Genomic DNA, 24,468 nt, shown 5'->3' with positions numbered 1-24,468 from the left:
ATATCGGCGAAGAATCCCGCGCGCACAGAGTACTCCGAAGGCCAGGGCGAAAAAGTAAGGGAGAGTGTAGTGCTGGCTGGGAATGAGCGCTGGCAACGTACTTTGGAAACGTACGCTGGCTCTTCATGTTTTTTTTTTTTTATTGAATAGGTATGTTCACATAGGATTAAAAAATTGGGTATGGGCAGCCACTTTAAACCAAGTCTTGGCCAGGAAATTTTTTAATAAAGCCCTTTTAAAACTTGCGCTGAATTTAAAGTGTAATCAGCCCAGCGTACAAAAAGTCCAGCGCGTAGAGTTTTTGATGCTGCCGCTTGAGAAAAGTGACGCTTGGGAGAGGTGAGGTGCCGCTTGGGGAAAGGTACCATGCGGAGGGACACCAACGAAGGGACACCAGCTAAAGGGTGCCAGCCCGTATGCAATTCAGCCCGTATGAGCAGAAATTCCGCCTAAGGGGTGCTCACACGAAGGGGTACTCACATGAACAAGTACACCTTATAGCTTAAAAGGGCACACTTTTGCTCTTACCCATGCAGCAGCACGAGAATCACGCTTGCACACAGCCATGCTACTGTCTCTGGTGGGTTGTAATATGTTTTATACGAGAACAGAAGTAAATTATGTTACCTCATGTCGAGTGTGTGCGTAGGCCACCGTTCTTCAGATTCCATACAACGCCGAGAAAGGGGTAGAGTGTAGCGTCAAGGGTGAGAGGCTCACAACTATAGGGTTCGGGAAAACTTTTGCTCTGATACCACTGTGAGGATTCTAGGTACTAATCCTTTATTAAGTACTTAACTCATGATTAAGACTTAAGAAACTGAACTGAACTCAAAGAAAAACTCAGAAGACTCTGTGTTTGACTGATTCAAAGTGTGATACAAGGGCTCCTTATATAGGAGACGAAGAGACATAAATGAAAAGACACGCCTCTTGGTGAAGAGACATGACTTTAGACGTAAAGACACATCCTTTCGGCAAAGAGCTGCAACCGTTGGGCGAAAGGTCGCACTCGTAGAGCGAACGGGTGTGACCAGTCATCGAAGGAGTGTGGCTTTTGGTGAAGAGGCACGTCTTTTGGGCGAAGGGGTGTGACCATCCAAGCGTAGGGGTTTTGCTTGGCATGGCACTTCGCATATCTGCATCAATGAGTAAGTATATAATGTAACTAAGTCGCAAACGTGACAGTTTCATTCGAGAAGTTACAGCAGGCACTCTCTTCGTAGAGTGTGGTGGCTGTAAATTCTCTGTTTTCAGCCCCTAATCATCTCTTTTAGGGTGAATTTCAGCAAAGTACACATAGAATCTAGTTCTTCTCTACCTACACTACACATACACAAAGTTTGGTGCGATTCCATCGCGAAAAAGGTCTCTATTTCGGCATTGGAACATGCTCACGTAACATTTTCAGGTTATATGCAGAAAATTACAGCAAGCATGTGTGCGTGCATTTTGCGTATTTCTCCCTTGTTTTTATTGCACGAATGATTATGCATAAAGGGACACAGTTAGCGAAAGGTAGACTCTCGTTTATGAGAGCTTCCGTTGAGTTTTTTGGAAGATAGACTCTCTTTTTCAAGAGCTTCCCAAAATCTCATAGCAGAGGGAAAATCCTCTTAGTATTCAGAAAGTAGCTTTCGCACTCTCTCAGTCAGAAGCAAAAAAGATAGAATAGAGGACGGGCTTTTGCCCCGTTCTTGTGCTTGTAAAGATTCTCCCTTAGTAATAAAGATAATCTCTTTATGGGGGGGAGCCAACCCATCTTCTGGTCCCCTATGAAGTGTCAAGCTCTCTCTCTCTCTCTCTCTCTCTCTCTCTCTCTCTCTCTCTCTCTCTCTCTCGTATTTGAAGTATAATTAAAAGTCAATTTACGCTTCCGTATTTTTGTGACAGTGGTATCAGCAAGGTCATCTCTCTCTTTCTTAAGGGATTGACGACTCTTGGCAGACTGCAGAAATGGAATGACGCGAGATAGAGTTCCCTATCCTTCAACAACAGGTGGCAGAGTTGCAAAAAGCTCTCTCCCATCCAGAAGTCCAGAAGATTCTCCTTACCCTTGAGAAAGGGAAGGAGAAAGTGCAAATGGGGTCCGGAGAAATCCCGCAGAACCCAAAGACGCAAGAACCAAAGAAAGATCCTTTAATTGGAACCTCCCGCATGTACGAGAGGCAGAGGAAACCTCCAGAACGTCATGTGCGATTTAATCCAAAGGTTCAAGAGCAGGATCATCCTGATTCTCCTCAGTTTTCTTTCATGAAGGATCTGGATGACATAGTCACTCCAGAAGACATGTTTCTTGACAATCCGTCGCAGCAGGAAGTGCATTGAATGGAGAGGACTCCTGTCCACAAGGAGTCTTAAGCATAGAAAGAAGGAGCATCATAAGAGGAAGCACCACAAGCAGAAAACATTCAAATCAAGTGACAAAGATGTAAAATTCGACACCTACAACGGACGGCGTGATAATGACAAAGCTTTGGCTTTCATCCGCCAATTTGAAGTTGCATTTGCAGAAGAGGACTTTAAAGAAAGGTCCAAGCTTCACCATGTCAGTATGTACCTGAAAGGCACCGCCAGCAATTGGTGGTTAACCCTGATCCTAGAAAAACGCAAACCCCAAGATTGGACTGCTTTCAAGAAGGAGTTCTACGCACAGTTCCTTCCTCTAGACTATGAGGAAGAGGTAAAGAAAGAATGGGATCGACCCTCACAGTCAGAGAACGAAACTGTTCCACGCTATGTGGATAGGTTTTGGGACGTTCTCTTGACGGTCACTCCATTCAAGAAGATTGAAGATTCGGGGAAGATGCGCAAGTTTGAAGCAGGATTGCATGAAGCCTTGCAAAAGGCTATGACTTTACCCCCGAGGTAACTTGCAGATACTTATGGAATCAGCTCGCATAGATGATGGAATACATGACAAGGGTACTCCTAGGAAGATGGAGCAAAGCACCTATCACGCCAAGCAGAAGGCTCTCCATGAACAGTCTACCTCTACTTCTTTTCAAAAGAAGAAAAGAACCGCTTCCGATGCAAAAGCAAAGCCAAATCAGCCCGAGAAAGGGAAATATCTCTCTCCTGCTAAATTGAGACCCTACATCAGCGAAGGAAGATGCTTCAAGTGTGGACAAATTGGACATATGAAGGGTGATTGCCCTACCAAAACCCCACAACCACCCTCTTCCAATGCAGTCCCAGATGTACAGGGGGAGACAACCAAGGATGGAAAAGAAAGAGGCCGTGCTCGTCGGGGATCTGCAAGACCTTCCAACTTTAAAAGAGCACATCTTTCACACCCAAGCTCCGTTTGACGAGCCGTCTGGACGGGCTTCTAGAGCCTCTTGAACACTACATTTTAGGGCACTTTTCCGACACTTTGACCTTCCATTCTAATTGGGTTTCTCTGAAGCCCCCCTTGGCCTAAAACACCACATTAGGCATACATTTCCGTTGTGCCTACATTTGGACACCCCCCCCAAAACTCTGCTTTTTCCCTCGCCCAAAAGCTTGCCCAAAAGTCGGGTAGCCATATCCTCTAAAGAGGTCAAGAGAAAAAACAAGCAACTACGAAAGAGTCATAATATGAGGGGAGCTTGTCCCTTTGGTCCACTGGCCCTCGCCCCTTTCACACTAGCCATGCATAATCCTAGGACCACAAGTCTTGTCACTAGAACGTTTCAAGAGCTTTGGGGGAAAAGAAAAACTAAGCAAGTAAATAAATGGAAGCCAAGAAACACCTCCTAGAGGCAATACGTCCAAGTTCAATGGTAATTGTCTTGTTTGCACCATAGTTTTTTTCGTTCGTGTACGGAAGGCTTGCCGTACTGCCGTACGGGTACGGGTACGGGTACGGATGAAGTATGGATGGGGATTTCGTACCTGCAGCCAGCGTGGCAAAAAATTTGGGGCAAAAAGGTTTCGGCTGCACTTTTTTGGCCGCGCGCTCGTATAGTCTGTAGGCGAATGTCTCTGCATAGAATATACACAGATTGCAGAGACTCAGACACTGTCACAGAGCGTGTATGAAGTGAGATTTGGACATCAGCCCGCCCATCCTCTCGAGTCTCCGCCCTCGGGTCGCACTCTCTCTTGCCTCCAACCTCTCCCGCCAACACATAGCGCAGCAGCCAACTCGGTACTCCAAGGCTCAAGCTCGTTGCACCATCTTCCAAGTTCCAACTTCCAAGCCGAATTCTTTGCAAGTTTGCAGATGGGCCGAGCCAAGCGTCCCGAGTGGCAGTATGTGCAGCAAGTGAAGAGTCTTCCAAAAGGAAAATGGACTTGTAAATGTAATTTTTGTGGGCATTCATGGGACGGTGGTCCTTTGCGTATCCGTGCACATATTTTGGGCATTGCTGGCCATGGTGTGGGAGGCCCATGTGATGAGGCCCCAGCAGATGTTGTAGAGATTGTCACAAGATTGCATGCAGATGCAAGGCCAGAGGGAGAAGACAGAGCTGCTTTTGTAGATGCATTGGTCAATGATTTGGAAGGAGATGCCTCTCAAGCTGAAGGAGGTGCTTCAATGAGTACACATGCTAAGGGAACAACTAATGTGAGTGGCTCTTCCAAGTCCAATGTGGGGTCCTCAAACAAAAAGAGGAAGGTTTCTCAAGGGGGTTTGGCGAGTGCATTTGGCTTGCAAACACGGAAGCAAGCAGACCAAGCCTTGCGCAGGTTTTTTTATGCTGAGGATGTTCCTACATGGAAAGTAAGGAGCCCTTACTTTTTGCAAATGGTGAAAGCTATTGGGCAAGCAGGTCCTTCGTATGTTCCCCCCTCTTATCATGCTTTGCGCACCACAGAATTGAATGAGGAGGTTAAATGCGTAAAGACTGAGATAATGGGTGTACGCGAGAAATGGAAAAGATATGGATGCTCTATTGTGTGTGATGGATGGTCTGACACTAGGCGCAGGCCTATCATTAACTTTCTTGCATGCTCGATTCATGGGTCAGTGTTTTTGAAAGCTGTAGACACATCTGGGGAAACAAAGACATCGGAATTTATTTTTAAGCATCTCACACAGGTTATCAGAGAGATTGGCCCAGCAAATGTTGTGCAGGTATGCATGGACAATGCAACCAATTGTGTTGGTGTTGGGGAGATGATTGAAAGGGAGTGGAAACACTTTTTTTTTACCAGATGTGCTTGCCATTGCTTGGACCTTTTGTTTGAGAACATTGGACAGATTGGTTGGGTTGGAAAAGTGCTTGAGGATGCAACAAAGATTGTCACATTTGTGACAAGAAAATCTACTGTGTTGGCATTGTTTCGGCAACTTAGCAAGAAGAACTTGGTCAAGCCGTCAGCCACTCGATTTGCGTACTACTTTATTATGTTGGCCAATCTTGTGGATGAGAGATGCATGCAAGGTATGCGCAAGCTTTTGATTGATGACAAATTTGTTAAGATGAAGAGATCCAAGACTCAAAAGGCTACAGAGGTCTCGAACATTGTGTTTAATGCATCCTTTTGGCAAGAGGCAAGGCTGATTTTGAAAATGTGTGCTCTGATTTTGAAAATTCTCCGTTTGGCTGATAGGGAAGGAGCCACCATGGGGCTTATGTACGAGCTTACGGATCGCATGGTAGAGCAAATTGAAAACATGCAAGGCATTGATGCTGCAAGGATGAGAGATCTATGCATTGAAAGACGGAATATGTTGCACACACCGTTACATGCTGTTGGATACATGTTGCATCCCATATGGCGAGGAAGAGGGCAAGAAATGATGGCGAGGTGCATGAAGGATGGATGACATTCTTGGACAGGTACACCAAGGGTGATTTGACCTTGCAAGGCACCCTAATTGATGAGTTTGACATTTATAAAGCTGAAAGCAAGTCATTTGCTCATCCAATTGCAAAAGATGCATTGAGGATGCAAGAGGGAGTGAAATGGTGGGAAACTTTTGGGGCTTGCACACCTGCTTTGCAAGCTCTTGCTTTGAGAGTGCTTTCGCAAGGGACATGTGCCTCTCCATGTGAGAGAATCTGGAGCACCTTCTCTCATTCATACCAAGAGAAGAAATAGGCTACTCCCATCTCATACAGAGAAGCTTGTGTACATACACACGAACTTGAGGCTCATATCCAAAATCAAAGAGCGCGGCTATGAGAGAATGCAGGTCACATTGGAAATGCTGTAACAGACTTGGACACTCCAAGTCAAGAATCAATCGCGACAGCACCAAATAACCACTTCAAAACAATTCACAGATCACAATAGATTTGCACTGGCCCGGCGGAGTTCCGTGCCTAGAGATATTGGCCCCAAAGACTGGCGCCCCCTTTCGGTATTTCTTTTTATATTAATCAATCATCAAAGTACAAGAGAGTGGGTCGGGATTCACTCTCAGACTCTGCGTCCAGATGCTCTGAGAAGTGAAGCCCTCACCACGTATTTAAAGGTTACAAGGGATGCCCAAAAGCAGAGCCCCAAAAGCTTTTTAAAATAAAAAGCATCAGTTCTCTCTCTCTCTTAGAGAGTCTTTTCTCTTTTTTTATTAAAAAAAAAAAAAGCAAAATTCGCGTCGCTCATCATTTTCCAAAAAAAAATCAGCCTCCGCGATTTCCGGAAATTAGGGTTTCTGGTAGAAATTAGGGTTTGCAAGAACTTTAGGGTTTCTGTTGTCCACCACGTCATCACTTTGTGACATATCCCCCTCTTGAAAGCATTGTAATCGACCGCGATTACGCCTGCAAAACCGACAAAAGCCATAAACCGACTTAGCAGACATTAACTGTTAGTACCTACGTACTAGGAACACACATCTACCACATGTACAAAATCGACAGTCACATCACACGACATCACATGACATTCAACATTCATTCGGATCTTAGACCATGATTTATCGGCAATGTAGCTAGCAATCACATCTAGGTCCAATCGGGACCTCATCGATGTCCGATTGACTAACCCCTATTGCAACCATGTCTATTCGAGATCAATCAGACCAAAATGCTGCAATCATTTCGGCTATCAGTTCCTGCACTCAAAAGAAGTCAAGAACAAATCAGTATCATTATCAGGAATTCCATTTCATAAAGTCATCTAGCAAAATACTGTCAGCTATCGGTATCCCTCAAGCTCAAAGACACATCAGTGACTTTAGTATCAAAATCGAGGCATCTATTGACAAAGGAGCGGACTGAGTCCCCTCTTGTGCATCCCACTGCACCAGATCTCCGGCCAAGCTGAATTCTGGGTTCTGTTTGGAGTAGACTATGCTAAACCAAAACATCGAGGTAAAGTTTCACAATCCGAGGAGTATCTGCTAGGTCCTCCTCCTCCATCCACTTCGCATCAAATGCAGGAAAGTTCTTGAACTTAACCAAGAACTGCCTTCGGACTTTACCTTTCTTCGTATTGTTATGTGCCAAAATCTGTTCATGAACAAGGATCTCCTCGTTTTCTTCCACTTCGGGTTGCTCATCAGGCTCCCCATCATCAGGCACATCACCCTTAAGAGATTTCAATAGACTCCCATGCAATACATTGTGAATCCTCCAAGTATCTGGCAGTTTCAATCGGAAGGAGACATCATTTATCTTGTCAGTGATCTGGAAAGGTCCGTAGTATCGCATACTAAGCTTTGGAAAAAGCCTCTCCTTTCCCTTTTTCTTTCGTAGGCGTGCCTTCACAAAAGTAAGAGCACCCAATCATCCTCCTTCAATTTCAAGTCGCGACGATGGCGATCCGCTGCCTTTTTCTGTCGTTCTTGAGACTCCCGCAAAGTCTCACGAACCTCGCCAAATCCGTATCCAAATCTCGCGAATATTCATTCACTTCAAATATCTAATCTTTCGCGCTCAGAAAGGATGGAACCTTCGCAGCACTTTCAACAATCTCACATGGCGTCTTCCCCGTCGAAGAGTATATCGTGTTATTGTAGGCAAATTCCACCAAAGCTAAGTTCTTTTCCCATTGAGTCTTCTGATCCGAGATACAAGACTTCAATAAATCTAAAATCACTGAATTGGCAATCTCAAATTGCCCGTCAGTCTGCAAGTAGTACTATGACGAGAACTGCAACTGCGTGCCAATGTTCTCCCAAATTGCCTTCCAAAACAAACTCATAAATCTGGGGTCTCTATCGGAGACGATCGTCTCAGACATGCCATGTAATCGGAAAATCATCGTGATCATTCTGTGTTCTCGAGAGATCAAAAAAATGAAATCCATTTCAATATTTTCCCAGGGGCGGGTGGGTATGGGTAAAAGGGTATAACAATCCCTGTGTCTTATGCCTGTCAAACTTGACGTTCTGGCATACTGCGCACAACTCTTCCACGTCCTTTTTGAGTCACGGCCAAAAGAAGTATCTCTCTACCCCTTTCATGGTGATAGCAATGCCGCGGTGACCCGTAAAAGGTGGACAATGGCATTCAGTCATAACCTTTTCCCTCAACGGCTGTGTAACGCACAACATAGTCTTTTTCATCAAGTAGCCTTCCTGAAGGGACTATCCAGCTACTGTCTCCCCATCTCGTATCCGTGTGAAAATATCTGCAAAATCTGTATCTGTGGCATACTGATCGACCACATCCTCGAAGCTCCTATGATGTATCGCGGAAACAGCCAGAACCAACGGTTTCCGACACAAAGCATCTGCCACCACATTCTTCTGTCCCTGCACATGGACAATCTGGAAGTGGAACTGTGACAAGATGTTTGCCCACCGCATCTGCTTTTCCGAAAGCTGCTTCTGTGACAAGAAGTAGCGCAAACTCTGATGGTCTGTAAAGACAATAAAATCCGCTCCGAGTAGGTAATGCCGCCACTGAGTAAGAGCATGGATAACCGCCAAAAGCTCTTTCTCATAAATCTGTGTTGTTATCTCCGGCCTAGAGAACAAACGGCTCTCGTAAGCTATGACATGGCCTTCTTGCATCAAGACCGCACCTAGACTACGACCACAAGCATCACAATATACTTCAAATGACTTCTGCAAGTCTGTCAAAGTCAAAAATAGGTCCCGTAGTCAATTTCTCTTTCAATGTCCGAAAGGAAGTCACCTTTGTGGGTCCCCACGAAAAAGGTACTCCTTTCTGTATCAAGGTATGCAAAGGAGAAGCAACCTTTGCAAACTTTCGTATGAACCGCCTGTAGTACGAACACAGTCCCAAGAAGCTTCTAACTTCATGGACATTCCTCAAATCGGGCCAATCACGGATAGTCTCTATCTTGGCCGGGTCCATTTGCACTCCTGCTGTGCTGACATAATGTGTCCCAAAAAGTGTATCTCTGGTAGGAAAAAATCACTTTTCTTTGCATTAATCACTAACGTGTGATATCGTAATACCTTAAAGACTTGAAGCAGATGATCTCTGTGTTCTGCCTCATTCTTGGAGAAAACAATGATGTCGTCAAAGAAAGTGCCAACAAATAGCCTGTACTCTCGAAAAATCCTATCCATCGTCCGGTTAAATGTCGCAGGAGCATTGGTTAAGCCGAAAGGCATCACCAAAAACTCAAATAACCCAAAAGTCGTCCGAAAAGCTATCTTGTAGACATCTCCTGGTGCTATCCTGATCTGATGATATCCACTCTTCAAGTCAATCCTGCTAAAGCACGAGGATCCCTGTAACCTGTCGAATATATCATCGATCCTAGGAATCGAAAATCTATTCTTGATGGTGATTTCGTTGAGAGTGCTATAATCGATGCACATTCTCCAAGATCCGTCTTTCTTCAAAAACCAACAACACTGGAGAGCAATACGGTGAAGTACTAGGCTGGACAAGACCCTTTTCCAAGAGGTCTTTCACTGGGTTCATAATCTTTTCATTTTGTACTCAGCTCACACGGTAAGGTGGCTTAATAGAAGCGTGGACCACCAAGTACGAGCATTCCCCTTAACGTAAGAGGCAACTCTCCGAATCTTGGAGTGCTCTGAATAGCGTCCTCCCGCGAAAGCAATGTCAAACTGCTGTATAAAAGACAAAGCCTTCGAAGCATCTGGGTATCCTGAGAAAGTATCAAACTTGATCGAGTGGCCACCTTCCTTAAACTCTTGGACTTTCTTGCTTTTATCTTCGAGAAAGTCATACTGGTTAGCTTTGTAAAAAAATTTCTTCTTGTTCGCATAAAACTTTCCGTCATCGGAATCTAAGCTTTCTGTAGACGAGTCCTCAGTAGAACTATCAGTCTCTAGGCGAGATGTAGCCTTCTTTGCCTTTTTCTTGCCCTTTCCAAAGCTTTGTTTCTTGCTTCGCTTTTTTACCTTTTCTGTCTTCTTCGCTCGAATCTGAAGAGCTAGAAGAACTGTCAGAAGAAGAAGAAGAAGAAGAACTGGGTACTCCTTCAAATCGAACACGCTTCTTCTGTTTCTTTGCCTTGTCAAAAGTCGACTGACGACCCAAATAACCTGGAAAGTCAGTGCTTTTTTTCTGCTTTTTGCCGTACTATTTGGCTTTCTTTTGCGCGTCAAAAAGCTGAGCAATCCGTGCATCAACCACGTTCTCCAATTCCTTCTCCGTATATTTCCTTGGAGGCAGAAGGTTTCTTGAGAGCAGGTTTCGAGAGTGGGGTTGTGGTTCTCTGCCACTCCATCTGTACCTCTTCCAAAGAGGTCTGGGTCACATATTTTGCCATCTTCAGGTCCTTGGCAAAATTGAGCATCATCTTTGTTGCATCGCCAATCAATCGACGACGCTCCATCTCTCTTTGCTCCGCCTGAGTAGGCCGAGGCGGGCCATACTCTCAGTCTGAATCTTCGTTGTGATCCCAGCCCGCATCTCCAGATGCAAAGGGAGTCGACTGATCATTGCCTGAAGCCATAGGTGCCGCGGAAAAAAAATTCGGGGATCAGATTTCCCATAGAAGAGAAATCGGCCGTGCTCTGATACCACTGTAACAGACTTGGACACTCCAAGTCAAGAATCAATCGCGACAGCACCAAATAACCACTTCAAAACAATTCACAGATCACAATAGATTTGCACTGGCCCGGCGGAGTTCCGTGCCTAGAGATATTGGCCCCAAAGACTGGCGCCCCTTTCGGTATTTCTTTTTATATTAATCAATCATCAAAGTACAAGAGAGTGGGTCGGGATTCACTCTCAGACTCTGCGTCCAGATGCTCTGAGAAGTGAAGCCCTCACCACGTATTTAAAGGTTACAAGGGATGCCCAAAAGCAGAGCCTCAAAAGCTTTTTAAAATAAAAAGCATCAGTTCTCTCTCTCTCTTAGAGAGTCTTTTCTCTTTTTTTATTAAAAAAAAAACAAAATTCGCGTCGCTCATCATTTTCCAAAAAAAAAAAAAAAATCAGCCTCTGCGATTTCCGGAAATTAGGGTTTCTCGCAGAAATTAGGGTTTTTGTTGTCCGCCACGTCATCACTTTGTGACAAATGCTCAATAAGGAAAAAGATGAGGACCGCTTGCTTGCCTTGCAAGAGATTCAGGAGGCCATTGCAGAGAGTACTACAGATGCGATAGAGCCTATTCCCATTGCTGGGACCAGTCATATTGGAGCATCATGCTCAGTTGGTGGTGATGAGGATGAGGATGAGGACGAAGACAAGGACAAGGAGGAGGATGATGCTGCTTATGATGATGAGGATGTGAGCTATGGTGAGAGTTAGAGCTCGCTGTGCCTGGCCACTTGCTTATGGAGTCTAGAGTCTGGACCATGGTTTTTGACATTTACTTATGCCGTTACCCGTATGGTGTTCTGTTCACTGTTGACTCTAGAGTCTACAGTTTAGATTCTAGCCTCTGGTCTCGCCTCTCTACTTATGTTTTGGTTTCAGCCTTCAAGAGACTACACTCCTGATTCCTGAATGTTTTTGGCTTGCTTCTATTGTCCTGACTCTTGACTCCTTTCTGTTTGGAGGTTACTTTATGAATCATTACTTAGAGGTCTGAGGCACCATCTTGATTCTCTCCAGTCTCGACTCTCTAGAGTCCACTTTTAATTTCTGTTTCTATGGTTTTAAGTTTTAACTTTTGTTTGTCTATAAACTTATAAAGTTTTAAACATGGTGGTGCAGTAAGTATTTCTACAATTACTATGTAGCATCCTAAGACTGACGTGTGGAATTTTGGGTGGTCTGATCCGTACTTATTCCGTACTTCTGTACCCGTGTGCGTCCGACGTGTGATGACGTATGGAAAAACTATGGTTTGCACTTTCAAGCTTCTTAGTACAAAAACACTAACACTTGTTAAGTGTTGGCTTGTATGAGCAAAAGCCTCCCAAGCTAGGACTTTCTGCATTTGTCAATGCTTGTCTGAAGATTTTCATTGGTAGTATACTTTGAGAAAATGGCCTATGTCACTACAACATAGGCATTTAAAGAACATATTAGCAATATCCACCCGTCAGGTGGATCAACATCGTTAAGCAAAAGACCCAAAGGAGTACGTTATAATTGAGTGTTACTTTATAGTAAAAGGAGGACGATAGAAAATTGACAAGGTAGACCTCTGAAATATGGACTGAAAATAAAAAGCAAAAAGGGAGACAAACAAATAGAATGAAAGACAATGAACAAGACAGGGAACCAGAGGCATGAGTGGGCAGAAAAGCAGGGGCTGATGGTGCGATTAAAAGTTTGGTGTCAAAGAGGAACAGGAAGAGAACAGTATGACTGGCAAGTTGAGCAGAGGGAAGCCAAGGATAAGAAGCATAGAGAGAGGAGCTTAAGCAAACCTAAGTTGCTTAGCATTAGAAATGAAGATGGTTCTTAAAGCCTTCGCCTCAAATCTCTCCCCCACTCTTTAATTTAATCGACACACACTCATTGCACCAAAGGGGAACAAAAGAGACTAATCAGACCTCAAAAATGCATGAGATTTCTCTATAAGGCATGCTAGTCTTTAAAGCTTCAAATCTTCTTGAGGCAAAGTCTTAAGAAATTGACTTACAGGAACTGTTACATACACTGGTATATAGGGGGAGCCTGAATAGTCTCTGTTAAATTCTGAATGTGTCCATTGTTTAACCTGCACCACGAATTTAAAAATCTTATAAATGACCTGATTAGATACTAAAGTTTTGCGATAAAAGAGTAGGCTACATATTTCAAAAGGAGAAATCTAATTCTACCTCTTTATCAACCAGAATCCTCTTATATTTAACCAGCATATAGCTTTTGTATTTCATAGATAAGCCAAGTGGTTATTATATCACCCTTGTGTCGTGGCAAAATAAAGAGCAATTAAGCTAGAGAACATGGATGTCGCAATTAAGCTAGAGAACATGGATGTAGCAAACCCCAGAGCGTGACGTCAACAAAACCCTTTTTTTAGGAAGCCAGGTTTGCAAATTGCTATCATTGTCTGCAACTTTTATCTAAAGGTCTCAACTCAATTGTGTCATTATTGAGCTCCAGCATGCCAATGAAAACACAAACCTTTGAACGAAATGTTGTGCCATCAAGTTCAACAGTCCAGCCCGCCTCGTGTGCAAGAGCTTTTATCACATCATTTATATCAGCTCGTACAGGTAGACTGTAATTGCCATAGCGCCTCAATCCTGCCAGAATGTTGGATGTGATCAAGCGGCGACGCCTTTCTCTCAACTTGGTCCTCTCTTTCTCCCTCTCCCTTGACCTTCCTTTCCTGATTGTGTTATCAATTACCAAAGAGTCTGTAAGAATTTCAATTTTATCATCTGCTTCTCCACTACTTCCACTCCCGCAAGCCTCTAACTCCATGTCTTTGCAACCACCCCTCTTGATGCACTCTTGAATTCATCTGTCAGGGCTGCCTCAGAAATGCTTGAAAGACCAAAAAGTTCTCCATAAATCAAGAACAGTACCAACTTCAGTTGGAACCTAAATTGGAACTTTGAAGACTAAGTTACAATTGCCCAAGGAGGTGAAAGATCAGTTGCTGACAAGGCCATGTTGTGCCCTCACGTCATTTAACTCATACTGATAAGATATCTCCTACTTTGACACTGCAACTATTAAGCCACGCTGATCCAAACCTCCTGTATGAACACCAAATACACGCATAAGGTCAAAAAACTTCGAACTTACAACTATAAGGGGGGCTAAAACAATAGTACAAACACACAATTAACTTATTAAGACATACCAAGACCTAAAGAGGAAAGAAGCTGATGAAGTGACACTAATTTATTACTTAATTTGTTTTGTACAGCAATAAAACAAAACAAAAGCTGCTTAACAACAACTATTACGAAGGAGGGGTCAAAATAAATGAAGAAGCTTACTTAATCAAAACTTTTAAGTCAATCAAATCAAGAACAAGACAGTGCAAAGACTTAATTGACAGTGCCTTCAGGTCATTACAAGTTTCATCTAGAGACACGACTAGAGAGACGAGAGGCCACAATTTATAGGCTTTGCATGGAAAGCAACACCAAGACACAGTATGTGGGACAGTATGTGGGACACACAAAAACTAGGCACTGCAAAAGGCAGCCAGTACCCTCTGCTCATATGTCTCAATTTTGTGCAACCAAAAAGTAAGATACTTATCCTGGTACCTCTCTCTCTACACTTTGCCCTGCATTTGGCCAATGACCACTATACCAACTGCAACTAAGTTAGCGATCGCTTTATAGTCTATAATTATTTTTATGCACATATGAATCAATGATATTTTTAAAATTCTTCATGCGGTGCATCTAGTCGGGAATTTTCAAAGTCCGGGCAATAGAGCATTGTCAGAATAGCCGGACAGAGTGCAAACGAAGCTACTCTGTTTTGTAAGTTGCAGCGGACTGAATGATGAACTTTGCTCAAGACGAGTGCTCCGAATTGTGCTCAAGGTTCCTTTTTACTTAGGGAAGGGAGAGCCTTCCGTTCTTTATTAGAGAGTGCAAGTGATCACAAACAAAGTGAATGGACACTGTGAGTGAAGGTGCTTAAACGGCTGTGCAAAATCGCCAAGGCAAGGCTGGAAAAAACGCTAGATCTAGCTGTCCATAACACTGGCTTGCTGGCATGAAAACACTGCTGAGTGGCTATCAGAAACGTTGAATAGGCTGTCCCTTTGCTGGCTGAATTACCCTGCTGAAATCGCCAAGGTACAAGGCTGAAAAACGCTGGTATGGCTGAGGGAAAACGCTAGCCTTCTGAGTGGAAACGCCAGGCTATGGGGGTTCTTGTCTTGCTTGAGAATCGGCCTACTGAACAATGCTCCTGTTGCCTCCTCTGCCAGAAAGTGCTAGCTCTGGTTTGCTTATATATTATCTTAGCAAAATTGCCCTACCTAGTTCCCAACAAAAGTCGCTTAAAAATAATAAGTGAAAAATGTCAAAAATAGGGAAAATAGGTTTAATGCACTGGAAAATGCTCCTGATGGGTTCTAATGGAAATCTGATGATCATGTTGTGTGCAACCGGAGGATATGCATCTAATTTAAGTGTCTGGTCATGCACGGTTTGCGAACACACTCACAAAAGTGTCAGATCACTTCCTATTCTAGACTGACTTGACTAACTGAACCCTGGTCATATTGTAGCTTGTCCACGGACACATAGGGTTGGATGTGTCACGTGACATCCCCTCCTTCTCAAAGTGAGGTACTCGTATCCATCTGTATGGCGTCGAGGGAGATCGCTAACAACATTTAGAATCCTCGAAAGGACTCTTCGCCGGCCCACTCTGATGCGTGGGTCCTATGATACGTAAACTTCATAAAGGTTTGCAATGCTTGCTTCTTTGGGCCGCGCCGAAAGCGACACAAAGTCTTCTGTAGCTCCTTCCATGCTTCAACTTCGTCTAGAGTCATGCTTCTTCCTTCTTCAAGAATCTCCATGGCTGAAAATTCATGAAACCACTTCCAACACAAAAACATGAACATACCCATTCCATGTAAAGTGAATGGAAAAATTCTTGTCTTTCTCAAAGACTGTGCATGCAATGTAGATGAACGTAGAGACGGAGTGCCAAACCGTTCATCAAACACATGCAAACAATGAGATCGAATCTTTTCTTTCTGACCTAAATCAATCAACTGTGGCAATTCACAACAAAAATGCCCATACTTGGTGCTCATACTTTCTTGTGCTCTTTCTACAACTGTGTCGTGCCAAGGGAGAAACATGGAATGTGACTTCCTTGAATGCATACCTTTCAGGTTTTCTTGAATAATCCGCATATATCTGTGCTATTTCATGAATGCAACGCGCTGCGCTCAACGTACACTATGTCATGCCTAGGAAAAGGGATCACATAAAGACGCTGACTAAAATACAAGAAACGATCACGGATGAAACACTCGAACAATGCGTGTTGACAAATCATTCGAACACATAGTACTTCCTGTAAGGGTTCTTTGGACCTAGGCTCGAGAGCCAAGATCGGTTCGTCGTGTTTGATCAAATCTGCCTTGGGGGGGGGGGTGCTGTGGACCTCGACTCGAAAGCCAAGATCGATTCTTCGTGATTGATCAACTCTGCAACAAGGTTAGCTTCGCTAGAAAAAGCATCAACTAAACCATCATCCTTGTGAATAATCGCGTTATCTTCATCGTGCAAATCATCATGCTTGTGAGAAATCACATCTTGATCATGCAAATCATCATGCTTGTCCTTATCATCCAAATCATCATGCTTATCATCATACAAATCCTATGTGTCATGCTTTGGAGAAGACGAGACCGAGAGTCTCCTGCTCCTGAATCCGTTTAATCTTCGCCTGCACATTCGAAATGAGAGATGGAGAATGAACAACTTGCTCTCCACGAATGAAATGGAAGAGTCACTTTTGGCATTGAAAGTGAACGTATTTTCCGCCCAATCAATGAGAGGGTTATGCTCACGAAACCATCGAATGCCCAAAATCATATCACATCCTGAAAGAGAAGAGATGAAAATTTTCTACGGAAAGCAACTTCTTGAACACTAAACAACACATCAACGCACTCTTTCGTGATGAGAGAGTCTATACCAGGAGCAAAGCCAGAGACCTCAAGAGGAGAATTCTAACTAACCTCTAGGCGGGCTCTCTCAACAAGAGAGGGACTAATCACATCATGCATACTGCCTGGGTCAAACAATATGACAAAACGCTGCCCCATCATATGACCATAACATTTAATGAGAGACTCATCAATGGGAGGATCATGAGAAACTTGGGGCACACTCATGTTGTCATTTATTGCATTGACAGAGGAAGTGGGTTCTGTGGATTCTTTAGATTCATTCGATTCAAGCTTAGGACATGTTCTTTTTATGTGACCCTTGATGTGACAATGAAAACAACGACCTTCCTTAGAATAAGTGCTTTGCTCTTCCGACGTGATGTATCCTCCTAAAATTCCTTGTGCTACCTTTTCATCTAGAGTGAGCTTAGGTTTAGCAATTGTGTTAGCTTTACCCTTAGGTTCATTGGAAGAGTTCTTTTCTGAGAGACTATTGGAAGATTGGTTAGAAGAGTTACCGTTCTTACCGTTCTTACCATTCTGAGGGCTCTGAGAGGTCTGAGAAGTACTTGTCGAAGTCTTGTTTTCCTTAGGCTTTCCCTTGTTGTGCTTCATCTCCTGTGTGAGAGCAATCGCTACCGCCTTGTTGAGATCAATTGGATTGAGCACCTCGACATCATACTTGATATACTTGTCCAATCCATAAAGGAATGCCTCCTTGCGCTCCGCATCCGATTTGCGTAATTGAGTGCCGAGCTGCAAATGACGATCAGAGAAAGACACAACTGGCATACCATTTTGCTTGAGAGCGCGCCAATCGTCCTTCAATCGTGCAAGGTACTGAGGTGGCATAAACCGCGCCTTGAGCTTGTCTTGGAAATCGGCCCAATTGAAGAAACGGGGCGTGAATTCGTCAGCTTCCTCTAGGTGCACGGCTAACTCTGCCTCTTGCCATGCGTGGTACCAATTGATGGCATCACCGGCAAGGTACATAGCTGCCGTCAAAACCTTGCTATTTCCTATCTTCTTAGTTGTCGCAAAATAAGCATTGAATTGATGCAACCAAGAATGAATAACTGTAGCATCCATCTTACCATCATACATACTGAACTGGATCTTCTCTGTGACTGGGTTCTTGGAGTCCGAATCTCGGCTTGCGCCACTTGATGAACTACCAACATCTTTGGTTGGCTCGGACTTCGAGGCGAGAACATGTCGTACAAACTCTTGCATGCGTTGTTCACTCTGTGCCGCACGCTCTGCCTGTCTTACTTCAACCGCCAAACGCGCTTGATCACGCTCACGCTCAAAGGTGTCTTGTCTGAGTTTGCATTCACGCTCCAAGGTTTCTTATCTGTCTTGGCGTTCACGCTCCAAGGCTTCCTGTCGTTCTGCTTTCCTTTCTAGATGTGCCATCGCAACACGATTCGTTTCTTGTTGTTGTGCCATCATCTCTATCATTGACTTGACCATCGCCTCCATAGGATTTGGTACAATCCGTGGCGTAGATGGGGAAGGGGGAGGGTCGGGAAAACCTCCTGGTGGGGAAAACTGTTCTCGCCACTCCCATGCTCACCACCTCCATGCGAAGTATCCATTCCGCTTCGAGTGATGACCATACACTATGATCTTGGTTCTTAAGTTCGTGAGGAACTTGGGTTCTTGTGAGTTTTGGGTTCTTGGGTGCTTGGGAGTCTTGAGTTCTTGAGGTTCTTGAGGGTCTTGAGTTCTTGGGTTCTTGGGGGTCTTGAGGTTCTTCTTTCGCTTGCAATCTATGTTAGAGAAGAATCTTCTCTTCACCTGAGTTCTGCTCTTTTCTGCGGGCGCACCCCTTGGCGGCCTTGCGCTCACACCAAGGTTGCTTTTTCTCACCTCACGTCGATTGGCCGGCTGCTAAGTGCACGGTCCGCTCTCAATGAGTGAAAAGAGGCACAAGGGGAGGCTGGACAAGCCCTTCTTTCTTGGGTTTCCTGTCACTCTTCAAAAACACGATTAGGAATCGACACGCCCAAGTGAACTTGGGTTCGTGCGACCTCAACAAGCAAAAAAAATTATGTGGTTCTTGTGGTTCTTTCCTTGAGTGATACAGAACACTGCCAAAGCTCTGGTACCAATGTAAGGTGCAGCGGACTGAATGATGAACTTTGCTCAAGATGAGTGCGCTCAAGATTCCTTTTTACTTAGGGAAGGGAGAGCCTTCCGTTCTTTATGAGAGAGTGCAAGTGATCACAAACAAAGTGAATGGACACTGTGAGTGAAGGTGTTCAAATGGCTGTGCAAAATCGCCAAGGCAAGGCTGGAAAAAACGCTAGATCTGGCTATCCATAACACTGGCTTGCTGGCATGAAAACGCTACTGAGTGGCTATCAAAAACGCTGAATAGGCTATCCCTTTGCTGGCTGAATTACCCTGCTGAAATCGCCAAGGTACAAGGCTGAAAAACGTTGGTATGGTTGAGGGAAAACGCTAGCCTTCTGAGTGGAAACTCCAGGCTATGGGGGTTCTTGTCTTTCTTGAGAATCAGCCTGCAGAGCAATGCTCATGTTGCCTCCTCTGCCAGAAAGTACTAGCTCTGGTTTCCTTATATATTATCTTAGCAAAATTGCCTTACCTAGTTCCCAACAAAAGTCACTTAAAAATAATAAGTCAAAAATGTCAAAAATAGGGAAAATAGGTTTAATGCACTTGAAAATGCTCTTGATGGGTTCTGATGGAAATCTGATGATCATGTTGTGTGCAACCGGAGGATATGCATCTAATCTAAGTGTCTGGTCATGCACGGTCTGTGAACAGACTCACAAAAGTGCCAGATCACTTCCTATGCTAGACTGACTTGACTGACTGAACCCTGGTCATACTGTAGCTTGTCAACGGACACATAGGGTTGGATGTGTCACGTGACATGTTTTGTCCGTGCCACCACAGTGTCAAATTCTCTACATGACGGTGTCAGACCTATGGGACTACACTGAAGATGGCTACTTGGAATTGTAATGGATCTATGAGGTTGGACGTTGGTGCCTTTGAGGACAGTTTCAGAGAGGGACATTGTTTTCTTCTCAGAGACTCATCAGGCCCCGGGACAGCTTATGCCACATGTGGTGGGATACAAATGGTAGACAGCCCACAAGACAATCGCAAGATCTGAGCATGGGAGTAGAGGTTCAAGAGGAGTAGCAGTGCTATATTAGGGAGGAGTTAGAGCCACTACTACATATTGTACGGAGAGATGATCATGCTAGATACATGTGGGTGAGGCTGAGAGCTGACACAGGCCGATTTCTATACATTGCCATATGCTACTTCCCCTCAATACATCAATATATACTGCACCCAGAGGACAGTCGCCTTTCTCTATACTAGATGATGATAAATGGGAGTTTTCTAGGGATGGTGATATCATCCTCCTAGGGACTTCAATGCCCGAACGGGCAACTCTCAAAGAGTCTTCTACAACACTTCATGAAACCGGCCCGTAGGGCGGTAGGCGTTGGCTTTCACCCGAAATTCTTTACTTTAGACACACACACAGAGCACTTTGCAAAGAGAACCTGCGACGGGAATTAACACTTGAATACACACAACTCAAAAGCTAGAATGCTCCGAGCAGACACCGACAACCTGTAGGCCCCAAAATTGGCGCCCCTTTCGGTATTTCTTTATTCCTTAGGAGGGTAAAGTACAAAGAAGAGTCCTGGGAATCCTTTGACTGTATCCCACTAGATACCGCCTGTTTTGGCCAAATTTCGGCAGCATAACAACCCCAAAACTTGCGCGAAACCAATTCCCCTGCTGGAACTCGCTTCTACTGGCATATACCCTCTGATTCCTGTCCAAAAAACAGTAAATTCAGCACGCTGTATTTACTGGCTTTTGCCCTGTTTTCAGCCCCAAACAATCCCCTAACTGTCCTCTGCCCAGTGGGGCACGATTCCCAAGTGGCGTCCGTATGGCTGAAAAACAGTGAAATTACAGCACATACACAGCGCTGATTTAGCACCTGTACGGTGAGGTTATGACCCGCACCAGTGCCTGCTTTGGAGCAGCAGCTAGCTACCCCTGTTCCTGCTCAAGGAGGCTCTTGCCTCAGCACAAAAGCATGAACCCACACAACTGTACATCAGTCAAATGAATAGCCCTCTTGTGGGGCATCACATAACTGCACGTAGGGGGGAGAGAGAGCAGTGTAGTGTGCAGGGCATCACTCCTAGCACCACACTGTACATGAGAGGGAAAGGAATCACTCCATAGCTCTTAACCTGTGACAGATTGCATAATGAGGCCTTCCCAGCTTAAAAATTCAGCGCCCATTTTTCTGGAAGAGGCAAGTGCATGAAAATGTGACACTTGGCGCATTTACAAGCATTTTCCCGTTTCGGGTTCGCCGCTTAAAAATATCCTGACCGGTTGCCCAGTTGACTTCGCGGCAGAGTTGTAAAATGTTCCCCTAGTCATACCGGAGGTAATGACGCGAACACATTTCACGGCCCAAAATAGCAGTTCCCTAAATTTCAGGAGATGCTTCCGTTGGGCTCCCATTGGTCTTCTGACCATCTATCCTCATTGGGACCGCATCCAAAAGTGCAATGTGGCCCAACTGTCGAATACTTTTTGTTGGTAGTCCCACCTTGACTTTACGCCTTAATTGAGTTCACTTCCTAGTATCCACCAACTTGCTAAGTGCGACGGGGGAACCTATATGATCTTGCTCTGAGCCTAGACATCCTCTTACCATACGAATTCCAGTGCCGACCACTTCCCGTCTGCGGGTGAATGTACCGTTCACATTGGCCATACAATGTCCGACCATTTGCTACTTCAAAAAGAGGGTCTCAAAACAAATAAAATAAACCCCATTTGGAAAGAAACCAACAACCAAGGTTAGCAATTGCCACATCTCTATGACATGGTTAATAACTGCCACGTCCTCGTGACATACCCCCCTCTTGAAATCGCAAACGTCCTCGATTGCATACCATAAATACACGCCAGTGATGATCTTGTGCTATTAACACTCTTTTATCATCGCGTGTATCCGCAAGAAAGGTCGTAACATACATAGATACAAATGACTTAATGAGGCCTTCATACTTTTGTCATTTCCATCTATGGCACTGAATTCATATGTACATTTGATGTACTAGCTCTATCATTACCCCTCTTTTGCACACGTTGGGTTGGGGCATAAGTAGGCTGTAACCCAAAGGCTTCAAGGTAAAGCTGCAATACATTTGGTGACTCTGACAGTTCATGCTCTTCCATCCACTTTGCATCCATAGGTGGATAGTTCTTGAACTTCACCAAATAGCGTCTTGCAACTTGTCCTTTAACTTTTCTGTCCTTATGTGCCAAAACTTGCTCAGGTACCAGGATCTCATCAAGTTCCTCAACTTCTGGCTGATCCTCAACTGGCATATCTTCTGGCACATCACCCAGGAAGGGTCTTAGAAGACTCACGTGAAACGCATTATGAATCTTCCATGCATCAGGCAATTTCAGCCTGTAAGCCACATCGCTCATCTTGTCAAGCACTTGAAAAGGCCCATAGTAACGCATGCTGAGCTTAGGAAACAGCCGTTCCTTGCCCTTCATCTTCTTTAACCTTGCCTTTTCGAACCTTAACAGTACCCAGTCACCAGGTGATAACAGCAATTCACGACGGTGACGATCAACAGCCTTTTTCTGCTTTGCCTGAGTCTTCTCCAAGGCGACTTTAATCTTCTTATACATCTCATCCATGTTCTCAACATATCGATCTGCCTCAAAGATCTTGTCCTTTGTATGCAAAATGGGAGGAACCTTTTTGCCGACTTCAACAATTTCAAAAGGTGCTTTGCTAGTAGACGAATGCACCGTATTATTGTACGCATACTCAAGCATAGGCAAATACTGTTCTCACTTGCCCTTATTATCTGACACATAGCATTTCAGCAGATCTAAGACAGTAGAATTAGCCTCTTCTGACTGTCCATCAGTTTGTGGATGAAACGAAGACGAGAACTTGAGCGTAGTACCCATGTTCTCAAACAATCCTCTCCAGAACAAACTGGTCATGTGAGGATCACGATCACTGATAATCGATTGTGGCATACCATGGTACTTAAACACATTGTACATGAACAAGCGTGCCATCTGATCAGATTTTATCTTCTTCTAGACAGGGATAAAATGGGCCTGCTTGTTGAACCAGCAGATAATGGTCCATATACCATCATTCCCTGTTGGCGTCCTTGGAAGATCAAAGATAAAGTCCATAGCAATGCTTTCCCATGGCTTATCCGGAATCGGCAGTGGTTGTAACAACCCTGATGCCTTTTGCTTGTCAAACTTGACCTTTTGACAAACTATGCATACTCGCACAAAGGCATCCACATCTCTCCTCAAGGTAGGCCAATAGAAGAATGTCTCTACGCTTTAACTGTCGCATCAATGCCACGATGCCCTGCATACGGTGGGACATGACTCTCTTCCATGACCTTATGTCGCAGTGGCCCAGTGACACAAAGTCTGCCATGCATCATCATAAAACCATCTCTGAGGAGGTAGTGCTCGTGATGTTGCCCCTCTTGTAACTGTTCAAAGATCCTTGCAAAATCTTCATCAGCAGTATACTGTTCCTTCATGTCATCTAACTCATGATGATAAGGAATTGACACAGCTGAAATTTGTGGCTTTCTTGATAACGCATCAGCCACAACATTCTTCTTGCCTTCCACATGCATAATCTGGAAGTGGAACACGGAAAGAATGTTTGCCCATCGCATATGCTTTTCGGATAACTTTGATTGTGTCAAGAAGTATCGCAAGGTCTGATGATCTGTTTGGACAACAAAATCAGCACCTAAGAGGTAGTGCTTCCAGCTAGAAAGCACATAAATCACGGCCAAGAGCTCTTTCTCATAGACTTGCATAGTCCTCTCTGGCCCTTGCAAAATTCGGCTTTCATAAGCTACTGCCCGTCCATCTTGCATTAGCACTGCTCCGATGCTACTGCCACACGCGTCACACTGGACCACAAATGACTTCCTGAGATCTGGCAAAACAATAACTGGATCTGAAGTCAACTTTTCCTTTAAGAGACTAAAAGCTGAAATCTCTTTTGGGGTCTATCTGAAAGTGACCTCTTTCTTTTGCAATGCGTGAAGAGGCGATGCTATCTCTGCAAAATTTCTAATAAACCTTCTATAGTAGGAACACAATCCCAAGAAGCTTCTGACATCGTGCACAGTCTTCAAGTCTGGCCATGTCTTGATAGCTTCGACCTTTGCGGGATCATTCTAACACCATCCTTTGAGACTATGTGGCCCAGAAAGTGGATCTCTTCGAGGAAGAATTCACTTTTCTTAGGATTGACAAGTAACCTGTAACTGCGCAGCTCTTCGAACACAATGGTCAAGTGACGCCTATGTTCCTCTTCATTCTTCGAATACACTATCATGTCATCGAAGAACGTTCCAACAAACTGTTGATGCGAGCGGAAAATCCGGTCCATCATTCTGTTGAACGTGGCAGGAGCATTTGTTAGCCCAAACAGCATCACTAGAAACTCATAAAGACCAAACGTCGTTCTAAACGCAGTCTTGTGCACATCCTCTAGGCTTATACGAATCTGATGG

At 44.3% G+C, this 24,468-nt stretch overlaps 1 protein-coding gene across 4 annotated transcripts in view; it reads right to left on the bottom strand.

Annotated features, from left to right (window-relative positions):
- The window catches only part of LOC147465609 (beta-amylase 2, chloroplastic-like), an 89,085-nt gene that overhangs the window by 39,791 nt on the left and 24,826 nt on the right, over positions 1-24,468 (bottom strand). For 3 of the 4 annotated variants that reach the window (XR_015189313.1, XM_086520872.1, XM_086520863.1), the window contains exons 2-3: positions 13,366-13,946; positions 12,878-12,955 (exon numbers count right to left, since the gene is read on the bottom strand). Coding sequence is in view for 3 of the 4 variants with exons in the window: in XM_086520872.1 (XP_086376998.1) it covers positions 12,878-12,955; positions 13,366-13,668 (381 nt within the window). In the remaining variant the exon portion in view is untranslated. Of the gene's footprint in view, positions 1-12,877; positions 12,956-13,365; positions 13,947-24,468 lie in introns of those variants that run through there. The other variant, XM_086520875.1, reaches the window with a different exon arrangement.

This window comes from Adiantum capillus-veneris, chromosome 1 (genome assembly GCF_014529385.1).
Source record: "Adiantum capillus-veneris isolate H3 chromosome 1, ASM1452938v2, whole genome shotgun sequence".
NCBI classification, from domain to species: Eukaryota; Viridiplantae; Streptophyta; class Polypodiopsida; order Polypodiales; family Pteridaceae; genus Adiantum; species Adiantum capillus-veneris.
This window is presented reverse-complemented; position numbering and strand designations above follow the sequence as displayed.